We start from the raw sequence: 24,809 nt of genomic DNA, 5'->3' as shown, positions 1-24,809 counted from the left end.
ATATACATATAATAAGAGTAACAATAATATAAAATCTATCATAAAACAATCATGCTATTCTTAAATATTACCTCACACTTCAAGTGCGAGCCTACACTTGGTTTATTTTATAATATTATGTTGGTATAATTAATATGATGGTTATGTATTATATATTGCTATATATATATATTAAAGATTTATTAGAAGGTAGAAACTGATTATCATACTTCCTAATTGAATATAAAGACGTAAAAAATTTGGTGGCTAAATAGTAGAAGAAGATATACAAAATAAATGTATATTATTTTAAATGAAAATTTGAGAATTAATTTCCAAAACACACTGCATGTTTTAACCAAGAAGTTTTTTGGCGCGTCTATTCTGACTATTTTACTATTTCACACGGCCTTACAACTAAATATCAATAACGATGACTTAATCCATAAGAAATTATCAATAAAGACAGAATTATAAATAGCTTAGCCTCCCGCATAAACCCACACCCAAAGCAGTAAACACATATAATCTTATTGAAGACCCAAAGAAAACCAGTCACATCTTATTCACAAACCATCATGTCCGACGGCCATCACCACCACCACCACAAAGAAAATCCGGCCGGCGAGATTGATTACAAAAAGGAAGAGAAACACCACAAGCATAAGGAACGCCTTGGAAAGCTAGGAGCTGTTACTGCTGGTGCTTTCGCTTTGGTAAATGGTACTGTATATATCTTTCAATACACTGATTAATCTGCATTTAATAATCATTGTTCATAATCATGTTTAATGATTTGAGGAAACAAATTAAACTATTTGTGCAGCATGAGAAGAAGAAGGCGAAGAAAGATCCAGAACACGCACACAGTCACAAGATCAAAGAGGAGATTGCAGCAGCAGCTGTTGTTGGAGCTGGTGGCTATGCGTTTCATGAGCATCACGAGAAGAAAGAAGCCAAGAAGAAATATGAAGAGGCTCACGGAAAGAAGCATCACCACTTCTTTCATTGATTTTATTAATTTATCACAATATATATATATATATATATATGGATTATTTATGGAGCTTCAACTTCTCTCTTGATTTATTGTGTTTTGCACTGTATATGCTCAATCTCATGATTCTCTCAAGGTATTACAGTACTCTCTGTTCCTTCACAATGTATTAGTAATACCTTGCAGTATTGGGAAAGGGCCAGACAGAACAGAATAGGGGAGAAGCTGAATTCAGATTTGTGATAACGTTATAGTCTTTTGATTTGCTTTTGGAATATTAACTAACTGGTGTTGTATATATACTTCGTTCATGCAGTAGGAGTTTACAATATAATATATTTGTGGATTTATCTGTATGCCTCTTTCTCTCTCTGTCTCTCTCTCTCTCTCTATATATATATATGAAATACTAATTTAGTGTCTACTCGACAACTTTTTTTGGTATTATATTGTTCCAGATTTAATTCATCTTATTCACTCACTGTGCACTTGCTAGGAACTGTGTGTGTGTCAGTGTGTGTGTGATATACAAGTTTCAATTACAATATTGTAATAAGTTTTACAGCAAGTTCGATCACCTACAACTCTTACAACTCTTTCAAGATTTTACACAACTCACTCAACATTAGTATCTTAGGGTTTTTACACAGCTCATCCCAAACAAATACAACAAATATGTAAAAATAGTTCGCAAGAAAAATGCTCTCAACAAAGCACTCAAATACTCATTATTAATATTGATATTTCAGAACGCACGATTTAGCACGCAAGGATAATCGTCTATTTTATTCTCTATTATTCATATTCAATCTTTCATCTTTTTATAATTGAAGCTTTTGAGTGTTGATATATAAGGCTTTATTTCCTTGATTTAAAAAAAAAAAAAAAAACACGTCCATGCATTTTCTTTTTCTTTTTCTATTTCTAAACAATTCATCTTCTTTCCATTCTTGGTCCAATGACTAATTTCTTCTTTGATCGTCATCAATCATTCATAGTTACCTGATTCTGCAATAAAGACCATATAAATCTTAATTAATCAAGAGTTTTTTTCCCCAAAAATATCAAATCTTATTTTAAATGATTTTACCAATTTATATGCGGGTGCATTATTATTTTTTATTATTTTTATATTAAAAGAACATAATAAAAAATACATTTTCAATTGTGGACTTTGAAAATTAATAATAAATATAAATTTATATATTGAAATTAAAGAGGTTAGAACTGCTAAATGTACGTTGTTGCATTACAAAAATTCTAGTTTTGTTCTCGTACATATTAAATTCTAGTTTTGCTTTCAAAACGTTCTGATAGGTTAAAAAGAAGTGCTCCCGAAAGTCTTTTTTTTTTTTTTTTTGTAATAGTGATCAAATCAAATTGCTAAAAATGATTAAAACCCTAAACCTTTTTTGTCTCCCTTCCTCTTTCTTCCTAAAACCCAAAAGAAATGGACATACATTGTATTGAATTGGCCTATAATCCTTAATCAAAGGGGTAAAGAGAATGAGGATATGTAGTTGAAAATTAGAGTGAATTAATTAAAAAAATCATTTTGTGTAAGTGTTTTGGGTTTAAATGTTCCAAAATTGTTCTCCTTTTTTGGCATTTAATAACAAGAAAATCAAAATTTTTAGAGCTATTTCATTGTTTTCAAAGCACACTATATGTTTGATTATTGAAAGCTACTATTAATTATGATCAAATACTATTATAAATCATCACGAATAATTGCCGGTGCCTTCTACTATTGGTTATTTTTAAATTTAAAATTATTTTTAAATTAACATAATCAAACAGATTTTTTGCTTTATTTTTAAAAACAATTCAAAAAATTGCAATACTGTTTGCCTCATAATGTTGTTGGGCCGCCGAAATGGGATTGGACCTGGATAGCATCCAATGAAATAGCCCATTAATCAAAGAGGAATGAAATCTAGAAGCATCGTCACTCCACGCTCTCTTCAAAACTCGAAGCAATAAAAGATGGATATATATATATATATATATAATTATGTATATATTTAATAAGCTAACACATAAAAGATAAATATATAAACATATCTGAGTTTTAAATACATATTCTAGAAATAATATATAAAAATATTAACAAGATTTACGGATAATCAATTATGAATTTAAGAATAATGTCACTCTTGAATCCATTGAACGTCAGTTATAAATAGATTTGAATAGTCTTAATTGTAAATTTATGAATTAGAGAATCTTGTTTATATACATTTATTCACAATTGACTTCAAATGAATTCATAAGTAACTTTTTAAAAATTCACAAATGGTGATGTATAAATTCATGGAAATATCTATCAAATTACAATTAATTTGTCACCACCACAAACCATTTGGATAGAATTCACCTCCAAAAGATGTTTTATAGGGGGAGAATGCTTAGTTCATTTATAAACCATATGACCTCCCAATTTGAGACTCATGACATTTGTTTGTAGATTTATAAGTGACATCTTTCAGTTCACAACTAATTTTTTTAAAATTCATTAGTCACTTGTAAAAAATATATATATTTACACTAGGATTTTGCTATAGTTAAGACTAAACTGGTGTAGAAAATGTGACCGATGGCAATTTTATAAATATGTTAAAGTTTTAGTAGATTTTTTTTTTTAACCGGTTATAGTTTTGACAAGTGTATAAGGTCTGACTGATTGGTGACATTTTTATAAATAAATCAATATTTTAATAGATTATCTACACTTGTTATAGGTTTAGAAACATTTTTTTTTTCTATCATATCCTCGTTAAATTACAACCAGTGGGAAAGTAGATAAAAAAATATAATCTATGTTTTCTCCCTCCTCAATCTCTTAAAGTGCTCTCTCTCAGCAACCAGTGTGAAAAAGCCCCTTTCTACACTTATTGCTATATCACTTTCTACATCTATGTTTCTATACTGATTCTAAAACCGATCTAAATTATCAATTTTAAACTGTGTGAAAAGTCATTCTTGTAATAGTGAGAGACCTTTTATCATCTATTTTAATAATTAGAGATATTTTAATTGCAAATAAAGATGATAATATATTCAAAGCATTTCAATTATTTGAGATTTTGAATTGCTATAAATGTTTTCACAATCTGTCATTTTCATTTTCCCTGCATGATAGGGTTACATATACATGCACACGCCCCTTCTTTGTTTTGCGCGTGACGTGTTAACTGTTAACTTCACAATTTCTTAGCTCCAACCGCTATTTTCCGCGTGGTCCCTTATCTTCCATTAGAGTTTACTGTTTCAAAGTTACGTTTATAATGATTTTACAAATACGCACATCTCAATATATATTTTATAACTTTTTGTAGATATATAAAGTTTATATGACGAAGATTTATTATTCATTAACCTTGAATTATGGTATGATTTATGTAATAAGATCATTTCATGCAAAATGCCAACCAATTGTTAGTATTTTTATTTAATTATTACATTGGTGTAATTTATTTATTTTTTTTGGCCAACAATATTGGCACGGTGTTATTACTGTCTTGCATCATTGTAATAGATGATGATTTGCTAAAAAGTCAAGTGAACATAACTTTAAAAATACATGAACTAAAATAAATACTAGTTTAAATTAAAAATCTGAGAATTCGTACGTATCATATGCACGGCGTGTTTCTAAATCTAGAAGTTTTTTTGGCGCGTATATTCTGAGGATTTTATTATTTCACACGGCCTTCCAAAGAATTATCAACAATGTTGACTTAATCCATAAGAAATTATCAACAAAGAGAGAATTATAAATAGCATAGCTTCCCACATAAACCCTCCACATCCAAAGCAGTAAGCAGACATCATCTTATATTCTTACTGAAGGCCAAGAGAAAACCAATCACATCTTATTCACAAACCACCATGTCCGACGGTCACCACCACCACCACCACCGCCACAATAACCACCGCCACAAAGAAAATCCGGCCGGTGAGATTGATTACAAAAGGGAAGAGAAACACCACAAGCATAAGGAACGTCTTGGAAAGCTAGGAGCTGTTACTGCTGGTGCCTTCGCTTTGGTAAATAGTACTGTATATATCTTTCAATACACTGATTAATCTGCATTTAATAATCATTGTTCATAATCATGTTTAATGATTTGAGGAAACAAATTAAACTATTTGTGCAGCATGAGAAGAAGAAGGCGAAGAAAGATCCAGAACACGCACACAGTCACAAGATCAAAGAAGAGATTGCAGCAGCTGTTGCTGTTGGAGCTGGTGGCTATGCGTTTCACGAGCATCACAAGAAGAAAGAAGCAAAGAAGAAATATGAAGAGGCTCATGGAAAGAAGCATTATCACTTCTTTCATTGACTTTATTGACTTATCAGGAATAGATGTGGATTATTTATGGAGCTTCAACTTCTTTCTTGATTTATTGTGTTTTGCACGATGCTCAATCTCATGATTCGCTTAAGGTATCACGTACTCTGTGTTCCTACACAATGTACTAATAATGCCTTGCACTCTTGCAGTATTGGGACAGGGCATGACAGAATAAATTAGGAGAGGTTGAATTCAGATTTGTGATAATTAATAATATAGTCTTTTGATTTACTTTTGGAAATATTCATCAATTGGTGTTGTATATATACGTCGTTTGAGCAGTAAGAGTTTGTTAAATAAAAATATTTATGGATTTATTTGTATGCCCCCTTCTCTCTCTCTCTCTATATATTATATGAACTACCAATTTAGTCTCCATTCGACAATTGCTTTTTGGTACTGTTCTAGATTTAATAATAATTCATCTTATACAGACTGTGCTTGCTATGAATTTTGTGTGTGTGTGTTGCGTATCACAGTGTTTGTTTGGCAATCCCTGTTACCAGTTTGAGTTACATTACCGGTCGCGCAAATTATGTTGTTAGAGAAATAAGGTAAGAGGACTCGCATCTAGTCCTCTTAAGAATACTCAAAATATTGTCTCACTGTGATAATCCAATTACAATCATGTGGATTTTACACCAATCTCTCTTACAAAAAGGACTGAAAACCAATGGTAGAACTAATCAAAGTACAAGTTCAAGGATTAATAGTTAAACCTGTTGTTGAATCATATCAAACTAGTTGGTCATAAAACAATTATTTTATTAAGTTGGTTAAGTCATTAGTTTATATTCAATCTTTCATCTTTTCTTGGTTGAAGCTTTTGATGAATGTCCATGAGGCTTTCTTGATTTTACAAATCATGTACATTCTTTTCCTTCCACTACTACCCCAAAAAAAAAAAAAAAGTTACAGAGCACCTTTTAAAAGCACTTGTAGATAAAAATGCTCCGATATGACAAGGCAGTCCACTTAAGGAAAGCACTTCAGCAATGGAGAGCTCCGATTGGGAGTCTACAAGAGCATTTTTCTTAGAAACACTCCCATAGGGCGACCCTACTGGAGCACTTTCAAAGTGTTCCCATACATAGATTATTTAAATTTAGTTTTTTTAAACGATAAATACAAACCCTTAACTAGCATTTCCAAAGCTAACAAATGCCACCTAAGATTTTTTAAATAAAATATTCCTTTTAAATATAATATTTAGCATGATATAATTACAAAAAACTAAAAAGACATATAAAAATAAATAAAATAATTATTAAAATAATAATAACAAATAGAAACTCTTAGGTTGTGTTTCCTAATTTATGAATTAGTTAAATAAAATAGTTTTTAAATAATAAATACAAACTCCTAGGTAGCATTTCTTGAGTCGCGATTTTGAATATAATAATTAACATGAAATAGTTACAAAACACCAAAAAATTATAAAAATAAATAAAATGATTATCAAAATAATAATAAAAATAATAATAAATAAAAGATCTTAGGTGGCATTTCCTGAGTCAAAAAATGCCACCTAAGATTATTTAAATAATATTTTAAAAAATGTAATATTTAACGTCAAAGAATTACAATCACTGAAAGAATATATCAATGTAAATAAATAATTATCAAAATAACTATTATCATAATTATAATAACTATATAAATAAAATTATTTTTACAATATTATCACAATTATTAGGTGGTATTTTTTATTAAAATGAAACTTAATTGTTCAATAACAATAAGTTATGATATTTCATAAAAGAAACACTACCTCTTGTTATTTTACTAAAATTATAAATTAAAAAAATAATTGATTAGCAATTGTATTTCTAAAAAGAAACACCACTTAAGGTGTTAGTGGCGTTTCGTTTTTAATTACTTTAAAATACATGCTACTAAATCAAGAATTTTTTCAAAAATATAAAATATTATTTAAAATAATTTTAAAATATTTGTTGTCATCAAAATCAATAATTAAACATTTGGCTTGGCCAACAGTTCGATATATAGCTCTAGTTATTGGTTCATATCTTTTCCACCATGGCCTCAATAATAAAAGCCTTTCCACTATTGTGGTTTTCTATTGTGTTTATGTTTCTTTTATGCTATAGTAGGATTATTGTAGTTTTTGGAATTGATTTTAGGGAAGCTAATGTCTATCTACTATGTTATTAAAGATAACTTGTTTTCTATTGCTCTTTCTGCAAGTGCATAGGTCGTGACAAGTAATACAGAGTGAGTGAAGTATCATTCCCATAAAGATTGTATTAAAAATATGGTCAAGCAAAAAACTTTGCAATTTCAATCAAGTTGAGCAAAACGTAATTAGATGAAGTTAATTTTGCAAACTAAATTAATACTAGAAACTAAGAAAAAGAGAATGATTCACAAAATTCAAACATAAATTAGGACCTATAATTATTTACCCCCCTTGCATTTTATAACATCAAAATTGCTTCCTCTCATAAATATTTTTAATGAAAATAAGTGCTAACCTAGGATTCTAAAATTACTAGAGCAAACTCTCTCAAATTACGAACAAGTGTTTAGCTAAATTAATTATCCAATCTCTTGTTACAATTAAAAAAACCCAATTTTAAACTCCAACCCTAATGTAGTTATGCAAGATTGGTAAGTATATCTTTATTTTACTAACAAAATTATTCATTCATCAAGCAAACTTTAAGTTCTTACACTACTTGATCTAAGTTCTACACCCAACCTAACCCTCTTAAGAATCAATTAAGTGAATCTAACATTTAAATAGTAGCCAAACATTTATAAACATTAAAAAAGAGTAAAATAAACACACACACACACACACACACACACACACATATATATATATCTCATTAATAATCACAAAAGGAGAGAAAGAACTTAGTGCTAATCCATACAAGGGTTCCAAATAATCCTAATGGAAAATGTTTAGCTACTCATAATCATCCACAAGTTATAAATACATAAAATATTTAGACCTATATCAAAATATAAGAGAGGAAAGGGAATAGGAATAGAAAAATTAAAGAAAATGTCTTTAAAATTCCAATCCCTTACTCTAAGCTCTTTCAATGCCCAAACACTAGCACACAAAGCTCTAAATGATGGGTCCAAGTCTGAAGAATACATTCTGGGTTGACCTAGTAGCATATATATATATATATATATCCTACCCACTCATTTTCATATTAAAAAAGCACAGCATTTTTCTGACAGTGACAAAAGTCGTGAATAAAGTTGCAACTTTAGACAATATTACACTATTTTTGCAATTAATAAAACTTATCATTTTGCACTTGATTTTGTAAAATCTCACTCTACTAAACAAAATTAACTAATAAAACTTATAATAATCAAAAGATTAACCCATCAAGGCAATTACCAAGTTTTAGTTCAAAATTAAGGGATCACAAGTTTTCTTAATCAAAATGAGTTTAAATTAATCATAATCTCTTTTTCCAGAGTAAAAGTAAGTTATGGAAGCATGTGATAACTCAAAAGAGTGAAAAAGAATGAAAACAACTGAAGAACAACACATTTTCTATAAATCAAGGCAATGCGCTATAGATCATGCACGCTGCGCAGCAATGTGTTGCTCTCTGTGCCACACACCACAACTCAAGCACCATGTGCCACTACATGTTGTACGTAAATGACAGCAAATTTTACTATCATTTGATAGTAGAATTAAAGGAACTTCTAACGCGTCCCAATTCTCCATCCGACATTTGAATGATATGATTTAGGTATCTACGGAAAGCTCTTTACATAAACTAGCTAATAACATGAGTTTCACTTCCAAAATGAGTCACACTAAGAAGTTGGACATCTAAATACATTTTTACCACTTACTACAACTTTCACACAAAAAGGGTGTCCAAAACTCACAACAAATGCCAAAAGCCTTTCCTAACACTTGGACCATGTCTATTGGACCTAAGACTATCAGTACAACATGTCATATGCACTTAAATACTAGTAGAACATAAAATCACTCCTCAACCCGTTTTTACTAAAAACAGAAAGGGGGAGGCAAATTTTCATTGCATTGCATCAAAAATCATTATAACATGTTTAAAACATCATTTCTATACTTGCACTAGTATTTTGGCCCTATTAACATATATATTTCTTAATACACAAATACTCCAGGCCCAAAATATAATTCAAACATTTATAGTAACAAAATAGTGCAAATGCAACTATCTGCAATCTAGAATTGGCAACTATATGTTATTACACAAAATAAATAGATACAAGAGGCATACTAAAGGAATACAAAAAATTTTAGGCCTCAATAGCTTTGTCCCTCTCAACACTAGAGCTAGAGCTTGAAAAGTGTTAAAGAAAAGGGGTGAATTTAGCCACTCAGTAACTAAGGTAAAACTACCCTATGCAGTTATATACTAATTGAAAATCAAACACATACATATGAAACCAAATATTTAAAACATACTTTAACACATATCATAACTTCTTAACACAGTTAACACATTTTCATCTCACACATACTAGGTACATAATCACAAGACACTCAGACATATGATCATGACCCACCACAACACGCGACTTGCCACAACTCAAACATGTGACACGTCATACACTTACATAGGTAATGATCAACTAACCTTACACCCACCTTATTTTCTCAGACTAAAACTATGGACTATAACACTAAATAGGGCTCCATGCATATGACTGGACTATGTAAGCTCACCAATCGTGAGGTGTGACCCACCTAAAAATCACATGACTCACTTATAATGTCCACTTTGACATTACCAAGACAACACTCTTACATGCTGTTACGATAACCAAGATTAGATAAAAACCCAAGTAAAAGTTATCACAATTCAAAGGTTTAGATAATTAGTTAAAATAATGGTATCCTAAGAAAACCTTTTTTAAGAATATTGTTTGAGCTCAAACCATAGTTGAAAATCAAATTAATACAAATACAGAAGTATGAAAATCAAACAGTACTTCAAAACAAACTAAAGCCATTTTGCAAAAACTCTGATTTACTACCACGGCGGATGGCACAGAGGGATGAATCCCTGAAAAGGAACTTGTGCTACGATGCAACTATCATGCGCCGCAGTGCACACCTACTGTCATAGCAGCAGATTGCTGTCATAACAATACTCTAACTTTCGGAGCACGCCATTTTGCCATCTGACGTCCGATTTGAGCAGTTCAAGTGTCCACACGAAGCTCTTCAAGCCCTCTAGCTAATGGCACAGGTCTCACACTTAAATAATTATTCATTTGAAAGATGGATACCCAAACATAACATGGTTTGTTTTTACCTTAAAATACTCTCAAAGGTGTCAAACTCACAATATCAAATGCCATTAACCTTGTATTCACTTTGACCACCTCAAATGAACCACACATAACATAACCAGCCAATCATATCACACTAATAAACATTCATACTGAAAATGATCACCAAACCCCTAATTCACAACAACACAAAAGGGTGAATAAAACTTAACACACATATCAATTTGGTCATTTTGACACATAAATCACTTCAAATACATCACTTGTAATTGTAACTTGGCCAAGCACACACACTTAATCCACAACATCAACCTTGGACTAAGATACACATACTTATTACAAATTCATAAAGTGATAACCAAAATAATATCATATTCCTAAGTTGGCATGATATAATAGCAATATTCATTACAATACCCAAAAAGATGAAAAGGAAGAGCTATACCTTTTCAGTCGCCCCTTCCTTCCCCTTACCCCTAAAGAAACACTCACCTATAAAATATAACTGCAAGGTGAGATAAACATCTCAGTAATAAAATAATTCACTACTATTAATTAACATACACAACCATAAGGAAGTAAAGCTATTAGGCAAAAATATACTTTTAGCATATTATAATATACTCCTTTTATAAAATATAAATCATTTACCACTAGCATGATCATCTTATCATTTGAGCTTCTATATCACCTTGACTAAAACCATAAGCTCTTAGACCCAGTGTATATCTACAATGGTTTAAGCTTACCTTTGGTAGTAGGATCACCTGGCCAAAGATGTCCTATCCCACTTTTGAACTATAATTTCCCCCAATCGCACATAAATCATAGTGTCATTACTCTAATACCGTATCACTGATGCTAAGAAGCGTCACTTTCCAACACTGTATCTCGCTTAGATACTAAGGAGAAAATCTCTAACACCATGTGTCACTAGATACTAAAAAAATACATACCATATGGACTTTCACTACTCCTTCCTATAGGTGAACTCCCACCTCCTAACATGATTATGCTCACACTCATCATATATATAACATATACATTTTAAATTCCTCAATCAGTCCATATAAAAATTTCATCATTTCAATTATTGCAAATCGTTTAGCATGCACAAAGATCACATTTCGCAATATGCAAGGTTATCTAATCTCAAATTCAAATTAACATATCTACTCAAACAATTAAGCAATATAACTAAATAGTGTAAATTATTTTGTTACCTCAATCCTTTATCACACAAAAGGGTTACCGTAGCTTAACATTAGCCCCACACATTCTATATGCACAAGGTAACTCAAGCAATACTCAATCTACACAATTAAGTGACAATCGTCAATTATTACTCTAAATAAACTCCCAATTTACTGGCTTCCAAGTGCCCATAACACTCAAATTCTTTATCTAACAAAACCAACCATTTCCAAACACTCTAACCATCCTATTAAACATCCCAACATACTAAAATCCTCATCCAATTCCTCACATTATTGTAAAACCTCTAGACTATGCCTAGGGTTCGTCCAAACCCTCAAGAAAAATTCAAAATCACCATAAAACTTATAAACCTAAGGTTAGGGGCTTGATTTAACTCCCTAAGACCTTAAATAAGCTAATAGATTCGGTCTAAACTTAAAGGAACTGAGATCAAAGCCCCTATTGCCCTAAAAGTCAAAAATTTTTGCATAAAGAGGAGAAGAGGGAATGTGGAACTTACCCAATGATGATTTAAACTCCAAATACTTCCAAAATGGTCTAAGGATCGTACCCTAGCAAAACACAAGCTCTTCTCCATTGTTCTCTCATTTTCCTTCTTTCTCTGTTTTGTTTTTTATCTGTTTTTTACGTCTAATAATTGCTGATTTTTGCATGTGCGCCATGATGCATTAACACGCCTATACGGCGTATGGCACAAAGAGTCCCACCTAAATTTAAACCCCCTTCCATGCTATGGCCCACTCAAACACTAACCTAGCCCTCTTTTAAGGTTATTCAAGGATCTAAAAATTATATTAGTCTCCCAATAACATCATTAGTCACTAATCTATCTAAATTGACCAAAATACCCTTAGAAATATTGCTAATTCCTAACTTAAAAACTTAGGATGTTATATCACTCTCAAACCACGGTTTTTCCCACTCTCGAATTGCTAGAATATCTTATACTCTAGGCTATTCTCCTCATTGAACTGGTGAAAAAAACTAAGTTCTAGTCCTTTAACAAACTATAGGATAGTCTCTCGACAAACTATAAGACAAGGCTATACCCCCATACACCGAAGGGCAACCTAAATACCATATAGATTTTCCTCTACTCTTAATCCCTAAGTAAACTCCTGCCTACTGATCATGCCATAAACGATGCTCATTTATTTTCACATTTTTATTTATTCATTATCACAATAATCATGCTAGACTCACGACCGTGTGCTACCCAATTGAGCATCAAGTTTCATTTCCCTTTATATCACATAAACACATCCTTTTCAATCTCAATTACTCATCTTTATCAAGTCCATTATCAACTATTCATTCAAAACACATTATAAGATGTCAATCATTTCACAAGCATTTTTCACATGTTTCATGCATATAAAAGAAATTATATATTTACCAAATTTCATTACATGTTACACCATTCACAATTTGCATGTTTAAAACATAATTCACCTCATATTACAATTAATAAATAACTACCTAAAATAGGGTTCTCCCGGTTACCTCAAACCTTTGAAAGATTAAAGGTTTACCCCTCAACATAATAGCTTCCAAGCTTGAATTTCCAAGACAATTAGGTGTCCAAGAGCTCAATTTATAATTTACCAAGTTAATCTCCATTAACAATGCCAAACTCAAGCATTCAACTCTCATTTCTCCACTTCTAAATTGCTCAATACCCACTTTACATGAGTTGAGCCTATCTATTGAGTTTGTTAACTATCTTTAGCATTATATAGCTTCATTGAATACCCTCATTTCTATTAATATCTCAACAACCATAATAATGATAGATTTAATGTCCATTTTCAGACATTAATGGAACTCACCATCCAGCAACCACCAAAGTTATTAATACGAGATTTAAATACTTTAATCTACTCCCATTAACTCTATTTGGATTAATAGATTCAGGCCCATAACCTATATGAATCAAAATCATCTTTCACTATCAAATCCTAACCATAAACCTCATAATGTGGAAGAAAATGGGAGATTAAGAGGTATGATACTTACCTTGGGTGTTTGTAGCTTCCAAAACACTCCTCATGTCATCCAAGAACAAACCTTAGTAGAGCTTGGCATGCCTCTTCATTTTCTCCTTTCTCTCCTCTCTATTTCTATCTCAATTTCGCAATTGATAAATGCAAAAAATGACCATGCATTACGACACATGACATAGAGAGGTCCCCATTCTCACATTTGAAGTTTTTGTGTAATGTGGCAAATGCACTCCATGCCATGGCGTGTGGCACAACAATACTCACCCTTCATTTTCTTCTCCTTTCGATGCCCGGGTGGTCTGACTTGATGCCAGACCCACAATTAGGGCTAAAATACAATAAAATATGATTATTAGATCTCCCAGGCCATATACCACTATAATTTACTTATTTTTTCTAATTAAACTTAATAAATTAGGGAGTTAAAAACGAGGATGTTACAAATTTCTTCATCCAAAAGCCTTCTAAAAGCATCATCAAATGTCTAGAAATATTTTCCACCAAACCTTAAACTAAAATAACATAAAATAAGCCCAAAGATATCAAATTAAAGCCAAGTATGTGCAAACCCAAAGCAAGATGCACTTTTTTTTTTAGTTTGGGCAATTAAAATACATACCATTGAGATAAAATATATTAGAATCTAAGAAATATGTGCTCAAATGACATGAAATTCTAGAGGTTATCATTTTCTTTTCAACCATAGCAAATGTTCAATTATTAAGTTTTTTCATTTTCTATCATGATTGGTAATTGTGAAATAGGTTTCATTCTTTTTTATCATGATAGTCCTTTTGCATGTTGAATTATCTATTACCATAATAAACATTGGCCAAGTAGTGCATGGTAAATTTTTGGAGATGTCACAAACTATATGTGTCTAATTTTTTCTTTTCTAGAATTAGCTTGAACTCATTAATGAACTAGTGATACCTAGGGTGTTCTAAAGAGACCTAAACGTAAGAGCTTCAAGATATAGGCCATATGGCCTTGCGATTTATAATGGGAAATTGCATGCTTAAAATATTTGTTATTATGAGAAATATATATGCCAAGCCCTCGTAATCATCACTACGAAAGTTAGTGTTTAATTAGACCATATAATAATAATGAGTCAATATATTGGAATTAATGATCTCGTGACAGCAGGTCTACTTTAGTGATTTGAAAGATATCAATAAGTCAAATTGAATCCTAGGGAGTGAATTGGGGATAGCTAGGTTAATTTTTTCTTGGTCTCATTTGAAACTATTTGCTACTCATTCAAGTTTTACTTTGAACTTTTGTTTTATAACAACATTTCAAAAATTTTGTTATAGCTATGGATATTGTTGCCCATAATTTTAGATGACATTTTTTAATTGTTACACATATATTTCAACGTTAACTATTCTCTAAGGCAACAATTTTTTAAACTCTTAGGCAACACCCTACCCTTACACCTCTTGAAAGCAAGAAACAACTCTAGCCACTCTTCCAACGCCACTATCATGTAGTTAAATACAAAATATTATGTATAAAAATAGTTTGTAAAATAATTTTTGAATTTGTCTAATAAATAAATAAATAAAATATATAAAAATTATCAAAAGATGAAGGTGAATTGTTCTTTTATGAATAAAAAACAATAGACAAATGTCTTAAATATTGTAAAAAGGAACATTTAAAGGTAATGTTTATTTTTATGTTGCCTATTAAAATAGAAAACAATTTTCAAATACTACAATAAAAATAATTTGTAGACAACAATTTTTATATTTCTTATTTAAAAATTTTAATTCAACAGTTGAAAATAATTGCCTATTTCATTTTAGTGAACGGTTTTCGTATATTGTTACTTAAAATGAAGATCAATAGTAAAATGTAAAAAATATTATGTATTCACACATTAGGCGTCTCTTTTAAAAGTATTGTAAGGTGAAGGATTGCTAGCTAAATGCCCAAAAATAAAAATGTTGCAGTGGTTTGCCATTTGCGCTGTTGTTTCTAAATATTTAATAATATTTTCATTCTTTGATTACAATAATTTGCCTTTTGATTAAAAAAAAGATTATTAGTCTTTTTCTCTTTTTGAATATTCTGGAATTTGGTGGGTCCTCCCAATATATAGCTCTCTCTCTCTCTAGATATATGCGTGTGCCGCCCCATAGACTAAGTTTCTAAATCTATCACCAGGCGAAAATTGATTTTTATAATGCGTGCGATGTTGAAGGATATATATGTACACGCGCTTTTTCTTCTCAATTAGCGCGTGACGTGTTTTTGTTTTCTTCAGCATAGTCGCTTCTTCTCTTCTAGAACTTCGTCACCATTTTGCAGTTCCAATCACTATTTTCCGCGTCCCTCTCCTCTCAGATTGACTGTTTCAAACTATAAAATGGTTCATATGAGGTGGATGGAGCATACTTTATGTACATATAATAAGATTGATAATAATGTAAAATCTCTGATAAAATAATCATGAGATACTTAAATTTTGAGAATTCATTTTCAAAACACACGGCTTGTTTTAATCAAGAAGTTTTTTGGTGCGTCTATTCTGACAATTTTATTATTTCACACAGCCTTACAAATAACTATCAATAATGATGACTTAATCCATAAGAAATCATCAACAAAGAGAGAATTATAAATAGCTTAGCTTCCCACATAAACCCTCCACACCCAAACCAGGAAACACATATCATCGTATTGAAGGCCCAAAGAAAACCAATCACATCTTATTCACAAACCACCATGTCCGACGGTCATCACCACCACCACCACCATCACAATAACCACCGCCACAAAGAAAATCCGGCCGGTGAGATTGATTACAAAAAGGAAGAGAAACACCACAAGCATAAGGAACGTCTTGGAAAGCTAGGAGCTGTTACTGCTGGTGCCTTCGCTTTGGTAAATAACTGTATATATCTTTCAACACAGATTAATCTGCAAGTAATAATCTTTGTTCATAATCATGTTTAATAATTTGAGGAAACAATTAAACTATTTGTGCAGCATGAGAAGAAGGCGGCGAAGAAAGATCCAGAACACGCACACAGTCACAAGATCAAAGAGGAGATTGCAGCAGCTGTTGCTGTTGGAGCTGGTGGCTATGCGTTTCATGAGCATCACGAGAAGAAAGAAGCAAAGAAGAAATATGAAGAGGCTCATGGAAAGAAGCATTATCACTTCTTTCATTGACTTTATTGACTTATCAGGAATAGATGTGGATTATTTATGGAGCTTCAACTTCTCTGTTGATCGATTTATTGTGTTCTGCACTATATGCTTAATCCCATGATTCGCTTAAGGTATTACAGTACTAATAATACCTTGCGGTATTGGGATAGGGCAAAACAGAACAAATTAGGAGAGAGGCTGAATTCAGATTTGTGATAGTAACATAGTCTTTTGATTTACTTTTGGAAATATTAATTAATTGGTGTTGTATGTATACTTCAATTGAGCAGTAAGAGTTTACTATATAAAATATATTTGTGGATTTATTTGTATCCCCCCTCCTTCTCTGTATATAAACTTATATATAAATACCAATTTAGTCTCTATTGAATAACTGTTTGGCTATTTAATGTTAGGGCAACATTACTATGATTTAATTACTTTAAAGGCAAAACTACTATGGCAAGAAGTTTAAAACACTGAGTGTTCCTGTGAAAATAGTTTAGGAATAAAAATGAATCTTAACCATTTTTATTTTATAGCTATTCCCCAAACAAATACAACAAATGTTAAAGTAGTTCCAAAGAAAAGTGCCCTCAATAAGCTAGATAGCGAAACATTTAAGCACTGATATTCTCATGATTAATTAAAATATTTCAGAAAGCATATAATTAAGCTCGCAAGGATAATGGGTCTATTTTGTTCTTTATTCTTCATATTCAATCTTTCATCTTTTTATACTTGAAGCTTATTACAAAAAAAAAAAAGAAAAAAAATTACAGTAGCACCACTTTAGGAGCATTTATAGAGAAAAATGCTGCTATATATCAATGTGAAGCTCATGGAAGCACTTATTTAGGGGAGTAGCGCTTCAATAATGGAGCACTCCTGTTGAGGGAGCCTAGAGTACTTCTCTTAAAAGCATTCTCATATAGTGACCCTACCGGAGCACTTTCAAATCGCTCCCATGAGGGAAAAAAATAAACATTCTTGTAAATCTTTTTTGTAGTAAAGTTTTATGTTTCTAAATGATTAATCTTTTTTCCATTCTTAGCCCAACTGCTAACTTCTTCCATAATTATAGTCAATTATTCATAGTTCCCTGATACTCCAATAAAGACAATGTCTCAAGAAAGATTTTTTTCCCAAAACTATAAAATATTATTTAAAATATTTTTCATCGTTAAATGAATAGCTAACCAGTTGGCTTGACCAACACTTTGATTCTTAACAATTTATGTGTGCGCGCATTATCTTTTTTTTGTTATTTTTATATTAAAAGAACAGAATAAAAATAAATCAAATTTTCAATTGTAAAGTTTAATAAATAATAAAAAATATAAAAAAATTTATATATTTAAATTAAATATATACGAAAGTAAATTAGTTATTATAATGATCTACCTAAGTGCAAGTTGTTTGCGTTGCAAGAATTTTAGTCTCGTTCTCTCACACGCCGAAAGGCCTGCATGTGAAATGCTTTTAGAAACGTTCCAGCAAATCGAAAAGAAACGCTTCCATATGCCTTTTCTTGTTCAGTGACCGAGCAAAGTGCCAAAAAAAAAAAAGATATAAACCACCCAAACTTTTTTGTCTCCTTTCCTCTTCCTAAAACCCAAAAGACAATGTTCAAATTTCCTAATGCTTAATCAAATGGGTAATTAAGGATATATATAGTTGGAAATTAGAGTTATGTGGAAGTTGTCGAAGAACTAGGTCTCGTCTTCCTTGAGTTCTTTCTCTTATGAGCATCGTCTTCTTCTACTTCTCGATCCTCATTGTTTAATTTATATAGGGAGAATGACAAAGAAGTCCTTTTAATTCGAGTTAGGACCCAAATACCAAATTCTAAAATTTTACAACTCAATATCTCAATTTTGCAAGTGCATTGTAATAAATTTGCAAGTGATTTTTCAAATTTTAACATAGTTAAAGAATAAAAAATATCTATTTTCCTTGTTAAAAGTTGGCATATAAGTTGCAAATTCATCATATCAGAGTTGCAAAATTAAAAAATTGAGTTGCAAATTCTTAAAATTTGGCATTTGGGATCTAACTTGAACTAACTGATCCTTTCGGGACCTCTCTATCATTCTCTCATTTATATATTTTGTTACCTGTAATTGACATATATACACAACATGCGCATGCACTAAATGAGCAGTTGTCATTAGTCTCATATTGGGAGGCCTCCAAAGTTGAGTGAGGCTTATAAGTTCAAAGAGCCGTCCCATCCAAACAAGTTAATCTTTTAGGAAAGGCTTTTCATTTGAGCTTGTGATCATGAGGCCAGTGCCATGAAAGGGGCTATCTACGGAGGGTTTTGACCGGTAAGAAGTCAAGTGAAGTGCTAGGAAGTAGAGCTGCTAAAGACGTCAGCTCTTGACAAAGTGGCATTGTCATGACTCTCATATCATGGAGCCTCACAAGTGGAGAGTAAGGTTTACAAGTATGAGAAACCCTTCTACATAATAAATTAGTCTTTTAGGATTGGCTCTTCCTTTAAACTTGTAATCATAACAATAGTATTGATGAGTTTAGTTATGGGAGAATTACATTGAAATTCCAAACAAGAAAATTAATTACTACAAAATCCATTGACAACTGAAATAAACTACATTAAAACCTAGTTGTAATTGATCCCTTTAGTTACTATCTATGAATTACATATAATGGATGCATGCATGCATCCATCCATCCATCTATACATACATACATACATACGAGGTGCCGTATAATATAGTACAACAAATTTTAAAATATCAAGATACATACAGGCTGAGAGATATACATATATAATTATGTATGCATTTAACAAGTTAACACATAAAAGATATAACATCCCAGATTTTGCACTTATATGCCTGGTGATTATATAGAGGCTTTTAGGAGGTATCAAGCTATAAAATGACCTTGAAAGAAAAGCCGGAAGAATCCAAGCAATTGAAAAGGAAAGAAGTCAAGAAAATAAAGTTAGAAGTCTGAGACAATTTGATAGGAAAATATTTTACAGCAAGATTTAACTTTTTACTTTAACATGAATTATTAGGCAATTTGATGAGAGATAAAAAAAATGATTCGAAATTCTTTAGATAGGTGATCATAAGATCTATTGGAATATGTATTTAAATTGTACAATTACCTTAAGAAAAAACAGATAAAAATAAGAAAAGAATTTGGGAGCTTGTCTACATTAAAATTTACTATCTAAGTTACCTAGAGTTCTTAATTGATAATTTGTATGCAACAATGTAAAACATTAATTAACCTTAGTTATCTATAGGTATTATTAGATTAAGAAGACGATTAAAATATTAATTAGGTTGGATAAGTACATATCAATTGCTTTTGTAATGTTATTAGTCTTAATAACTCCCTCTTAATTATAATTTTACTTGTTAAACTATTTATTTTCTTTAATCTCCAGTCAGATATATATACGTAACAAAGGGAGAAGATTTTAATTAACTACAACACACTATAATCATCACCTCCTCATGTCTTCCTTCCATTTAAATCAATCAAGCAATCAATTTAATTTGTAAATTCCAAGTGTCAAATTTTGATTAAGTGTGGCAATTAAAATAAGTAGGTGGCAATTTCTCATTACTCCCACTAATTACTCATGTCCCTCATTTTCTAAAATATTATATGCCTTTAATATTATCATCACCTTGTCTTGAATAAGTCTACTCCACTTCCTTCCTCTTCATTTATTTAGTTAGATTATTTCTTTTAAAAAGGAAGATTAGGTGTCAAGTCATGAATTAGAGGTGGCAAATACTGTATTAGGTGTCAATTTGTGGGGAGATTAGAGGGTGACGAGGATTACTTCTCTTCCTCTATTTAAGAGGTAGTGATCAGCATTTTGAGAGCTCAGTGGCAGGTCTCCAAAACCGAAAGAAAGAGAGAGGAAGAGAATAGGGAGAGGAGAGGAAAAGAAGAGGGACTTTGGGTCATCAGTGCTCAAGAGCAAGAAGACTAAGTGTTTATTGTTCTAGCTAGGAGTTAAGGTAGCAGCTTATACTTTGCTTGATATATGATTAGTTTACTTGAATATATTAATATGTTCTTGAGTTTATTCCATGTTCTTGTTGTTGGAAAGTCTGAGCGAAATACTCCTTCAAGCCATATGATTGCATGTTGTTCCGAAGTGAAGAAGTGAAGTTTAATTTGCCACTTGCTAGATTGCTTGTTTGATGGTTGTTTTGATGTTTGCATGTTAATATATTTTGGGTAAATTTTTATATATCCCGTAAAGTATAAGTTTACTACTGAGATTACACTCCCCAAAACATTATCCAGCATGCTAGGTCCAATTTCTAGCAAAGTCAAAGACAAGGTAGTTGAAGATTGAGCATGTGTGAAAATTTTTATGTTACTCTTCATAGATGTAATTTCGGCCAGAGCTTACATGCTATGTTTGTGATGATCCTGAAATGTTTTATGTGTATATGTTAGCTAGTTTTTAGTGTTAATGCATGTATAAATCCTGGATTCATGTCGATACTAGTCAAAGAAAAACGTTGGTAATATTGTTCGTAACAAAGTGCAGAAGGAAAACTGGGCAAGCACGTTTGAGTGCATCAGTTTTAGTAGCTCCAGACTCAAGAAAAATGTAGAAATTTTATATAATATAGCCGACAATTCAAGATTTAAAATAAGCCCAGAATCACTCAAATTGGTTCAGTAAGACTCGAGCTATGATTTTTCAAAGAAAGTCAAAATCTGGAAACTGTGAGTCTCTGGAGTTTAGAGATGATGAGTTCTGATGAGTGTTACGCTTTTGTTAGGCCAAATAAAGTATTTTATAAATATTTTTATAAAAAGTAAACTCACTTTAAAACAAGTCAAGATTTACTCAAAAATGAGTTTTCCAGAATTATTGGTGAAATTTTACAGTTACTCTTTGTATTCTGGAACAAGAAAGGAAGTCAGCTGAAAAGTTTAGTTGCACTAATAATCTGTACAAAGTAGGTTGAGTTTTTACAAGCTTGATAATGTGTTTTTATCAAGGATTCAGTTATCTTTTTAAGGAGCCCAAGAATGTAATGTTTGAAGTTATAAAACTCTAGATATGAATTTTGCTAAATTCAGCCTTAGTTAAGGGATTTATGAAAGGCCCAAATAGCGTACTTGTTTGAAATCTCAGTTTTGAGCTTCATTATCTTGTCCAATATTCAGGGCAATATTTTCTAGTCATGAAAAACATATCAACCTTCAATTCAAGACAAGTTTTACCATCAAAGGAGTTTTATCTAATTAATTATGAAACTTCAATGTTACGTTATGAATGGTTAACCCAATATAGCAAATTCAGTTTTGAAATTTAGTATCTACTACACTCTACTTGTAAATATATAAATCTAATATGATTAGGAAGAGTAAGTGAAACCGGGATGCGACAAACGGCAAAAAATATAAACACACTTGATTTTTAAACACTTGTTTTTGAAATGATACATAAAAAATATTAATGAGATTTTTTTTGGCAGAAAATTAATAAGATTTAGGAATATCCTGTTGTGAACTTAAAAAATGTTACTTATGAATCCATTAAATTTCAAGGCAAGTTTAGGAAAATGAAACATTATAAGGGACATTAGAGATTGACACATTAGAGCAAGCTCATACCCAAATTTCAATTGTGAATACATATGAATTGTCTTAATTTTAAATCTATATTTAGAGAGATCTTCTTCTTTGACTTTCCACAAATTCATAAGTAACTTTTCTAAACTAATTCACAACATATATTCACAAATGACAATGCAAAAAGTTATAAGATTATCTATCCATTTTAATTGATGTAAATATTCTTGCCAGTGACATTTTTATAAATAAATTGATATTTTAATGGATCATCTACACCTATTGTGTAACATCAAAAAAAGTTTAACCATGTAAATATTCTTACCAGTGACATTTTTATAAATAAATTGATATTTTAATGGATCATCTACACCTATTGTGTAACATCAGAAAAAGTTTAACCCTGATTTATTAACCTAATAAGGGTAGTTAGTGAGTTAATGTGGTGTGTGGCCAAAGGGGCTTAACTTGGCATAAATTGTTTTGATTTCAGTCTAAGAAGTGGGTCCAGATTGATGGCAGGCCACCCGAGCGAGGAAAGAGGATAAAAAAAAAGTAAAGAATTATTTTTTGTGCCACACACCACAGCAGGTGGTTGGTCCGTCGCGGTGCACAGAGACAATTTAAACGTAACGAGCTCCTCTGTACCATACACTGTGGTGGAGGGTAGCATGCGCTGTGATGCATGGCCAAAAATTAGATAAATCAGCTCATGAGCTATGTGAAAACAGAAGAGAGAAGGAGGAAGAAAACGAAGAGCTCAGTTTTAGCTCTACTAGGGCATGACTTTTGATCTCATTGTTGATAGATTGAAGCTCCCAAACACCCAAGGTAAGATCATAGTGCCTTCTTCTTCCTTTCTCTCCCTCATTTGTAATGATTTATCGTAAGGTTTGAGTTGGGAGATGGATTTTCTGTTCATAGGAGTATGGGTCTGATCCCATTAGTTAAAATAAGTAAAATGAGAGTTGTTTAATGTATTGGAACACCATACTTATAATTTTGAAAGTGGTTGGTCCATGGGAGCATTTAATATCCGAAAATTGGCATTTATGAGGTAGTTGGGAGAGGTTAATGTACATTAATGATAATTTGAGGTGTTATTAATGATAAGAAGCATTAATAAAACCTAATAAACCCATTAGGTATGAATGAGTAGTGATTATGAGTCAGTTAAAATAGTGTATGAGGAGTTTTATATTGATAAAGCTTAAAGAGCTAGATGATGATGATGATGATATCTTTGTGATATGGTTGTAGAGAGGTTCGTCTTGGCACCATTCAAGCTTGTTGAAGCTTTGGAAAGTTGATATAGTGAGGGGTAAACCTTTAACCTCTCAAAGGTTTGAGGTAACCAGGGGAAGCTTAATTTTTACATTTGAGTGTTAATTGTGTTTGTGAAATATGATTTATGAGTTTAATTGATGATGCATATAGGCAAAGTGTTAATTTTTGAAATGGTTTATTTGAAAGAAAACCTTGATTTTTGCCACCCTTGATGTTTTATGAAATTACTTGTGATTTATTACTATAGGTGGAGAATTGCAATGAAATATGAGTTAATTATGAGCATATGTGTTATGTGAGTTCATGTGTTGAGAAATGATTGTTGAAAAATGCATATTATGTGCGAAATGTGCATAACATGATCATTGGCAGGAGTTCGCTTAAGGAGAGGAGTAGATTGATTGGAAATCCACGTAGTATTGGTAGTGACTGTTAGAATCAAGAACTAACCTTAGCACTGACCATTGGAATCGAGAGGTAGCCCTTATCCCATGGTTGATTAAGGATTGTCCTACTTGTTTTATAAGGGACTCGAACCTAACTAGTCTCCATCGATTCATAAGAAGGTTAGATTAGGGGTACAACACCCTATGGTTGTTAATATTAGGGGAAATCAAATTACATAAGTGAATGAGTTAACCCTAGTCTAGTAGCTCCTCACAAGTGAAAGGCTAAGTTAGTTTATGAAGGATGTAGCCGCGTGATAGCCACCGGTGTCGTGTCAAAGGTAATAGGAGGATATAAGGCTGGCATATGATTATGTATATAATTCCAGCCACATGGTTGTTAGTTTTGTGGTCCGACACGTGTTAAGGGCACATGGTTTTTATTTTTGCAACCTTATGTTATGTTTTTGTGAAATAACATGTTATGGTGTTTTATGGCAAGCCCAGTCACATAGTTATTAGTTTTGTGAACCGTGGC

At 31.6% G+C, this 24,809-nt stretch overlaps 3 protein-coding genes across 3 annotated transcripts; all 3 read left to right on the top strand.

The window, feature by feature from the left end:
- The first annotated feature begins 481 nt into the window (after positions 1-481).
- Positions 482-1,318, top strand: LOC129308586 (abscisic stress-ripening protein 2-like). The gene is made up of 2 exons (XM_054949809.1): positions 482-695; positions 806-1,318. The coding sequence occupies exons 1-2, from the start codon at positions 558-560 to the stop codon at positions 989-991; spliced, it is 324 nt and encodes a 107-aa protein (XP_054805784.1). The 5' UTR covers positions 482-557; the 3' UTR covers positions 992-1,318.
- Positions 1,319-4,801: 3,483 nt separating this feature from the next.
- LOC129308561 (abscisic stress-ripening protein 2-like) lies at positions 4,802-5,565 on the top strand. Its single transcript, XM_054949758.1, has 2 exons — positions 4,802-5,026; positions 5,137-5,565. Exons 1-2 carry the CDS (start codon positions 4,868-4,870, stop codon positions 5,320-5,322), a joined length of 345 nt encoding a protein of 114 aa, XP_054805733.1. The 5' UTR covers positions 4,802-4,867; the 3' UTR covers positions 5,323-5,565.
- A 10,945-nt stretch (positions 5,566-16,510) lies between these two features.
- Positions 16,511-17,328, top strand: LOC129308555 (abscisic stress-ripening protein 2-like). The gene is made up of 2 exons (XM_054949745.1): positions 16,511-16,736; positions 16,842-17,328. Exons 1-2 carry the CDS (start codon positions 16,578-16,580, stop codon positions 17,025-17,027), a joined length of 345 nt encoding a protein of 114 aa, XP_054805720.1. The 5' UTR covers positions 16,511-16,577; the 3' UTR covers positions 17,028-17,328.
- The last annotated feature ends 7,481 nt before the right edge of the window (positions 17,329-24,809 follow it).

The sequence above is a fragment of the Prosopis cineraria genome, unplaced genomic scaffold (assembly GCF_029017545.1).
Source record: "Prosopis cineraria cultivar Desert tree isolate PC_DT_omini unplaced genomic scaffold, ASM2901754v1 PC1, whole genome shotgun sequence".
In the NCBI taxonomy this organism is placed as follows: Eukaryota; Viridiplantae; Streptophyta; class Magnoliopsida; order Fabales; family Fabaceae; genus Prosopis; species Prosopis cineraria.
This window is presented reverse-complemented; position numbering and strand designations above follow the sequence as displayed.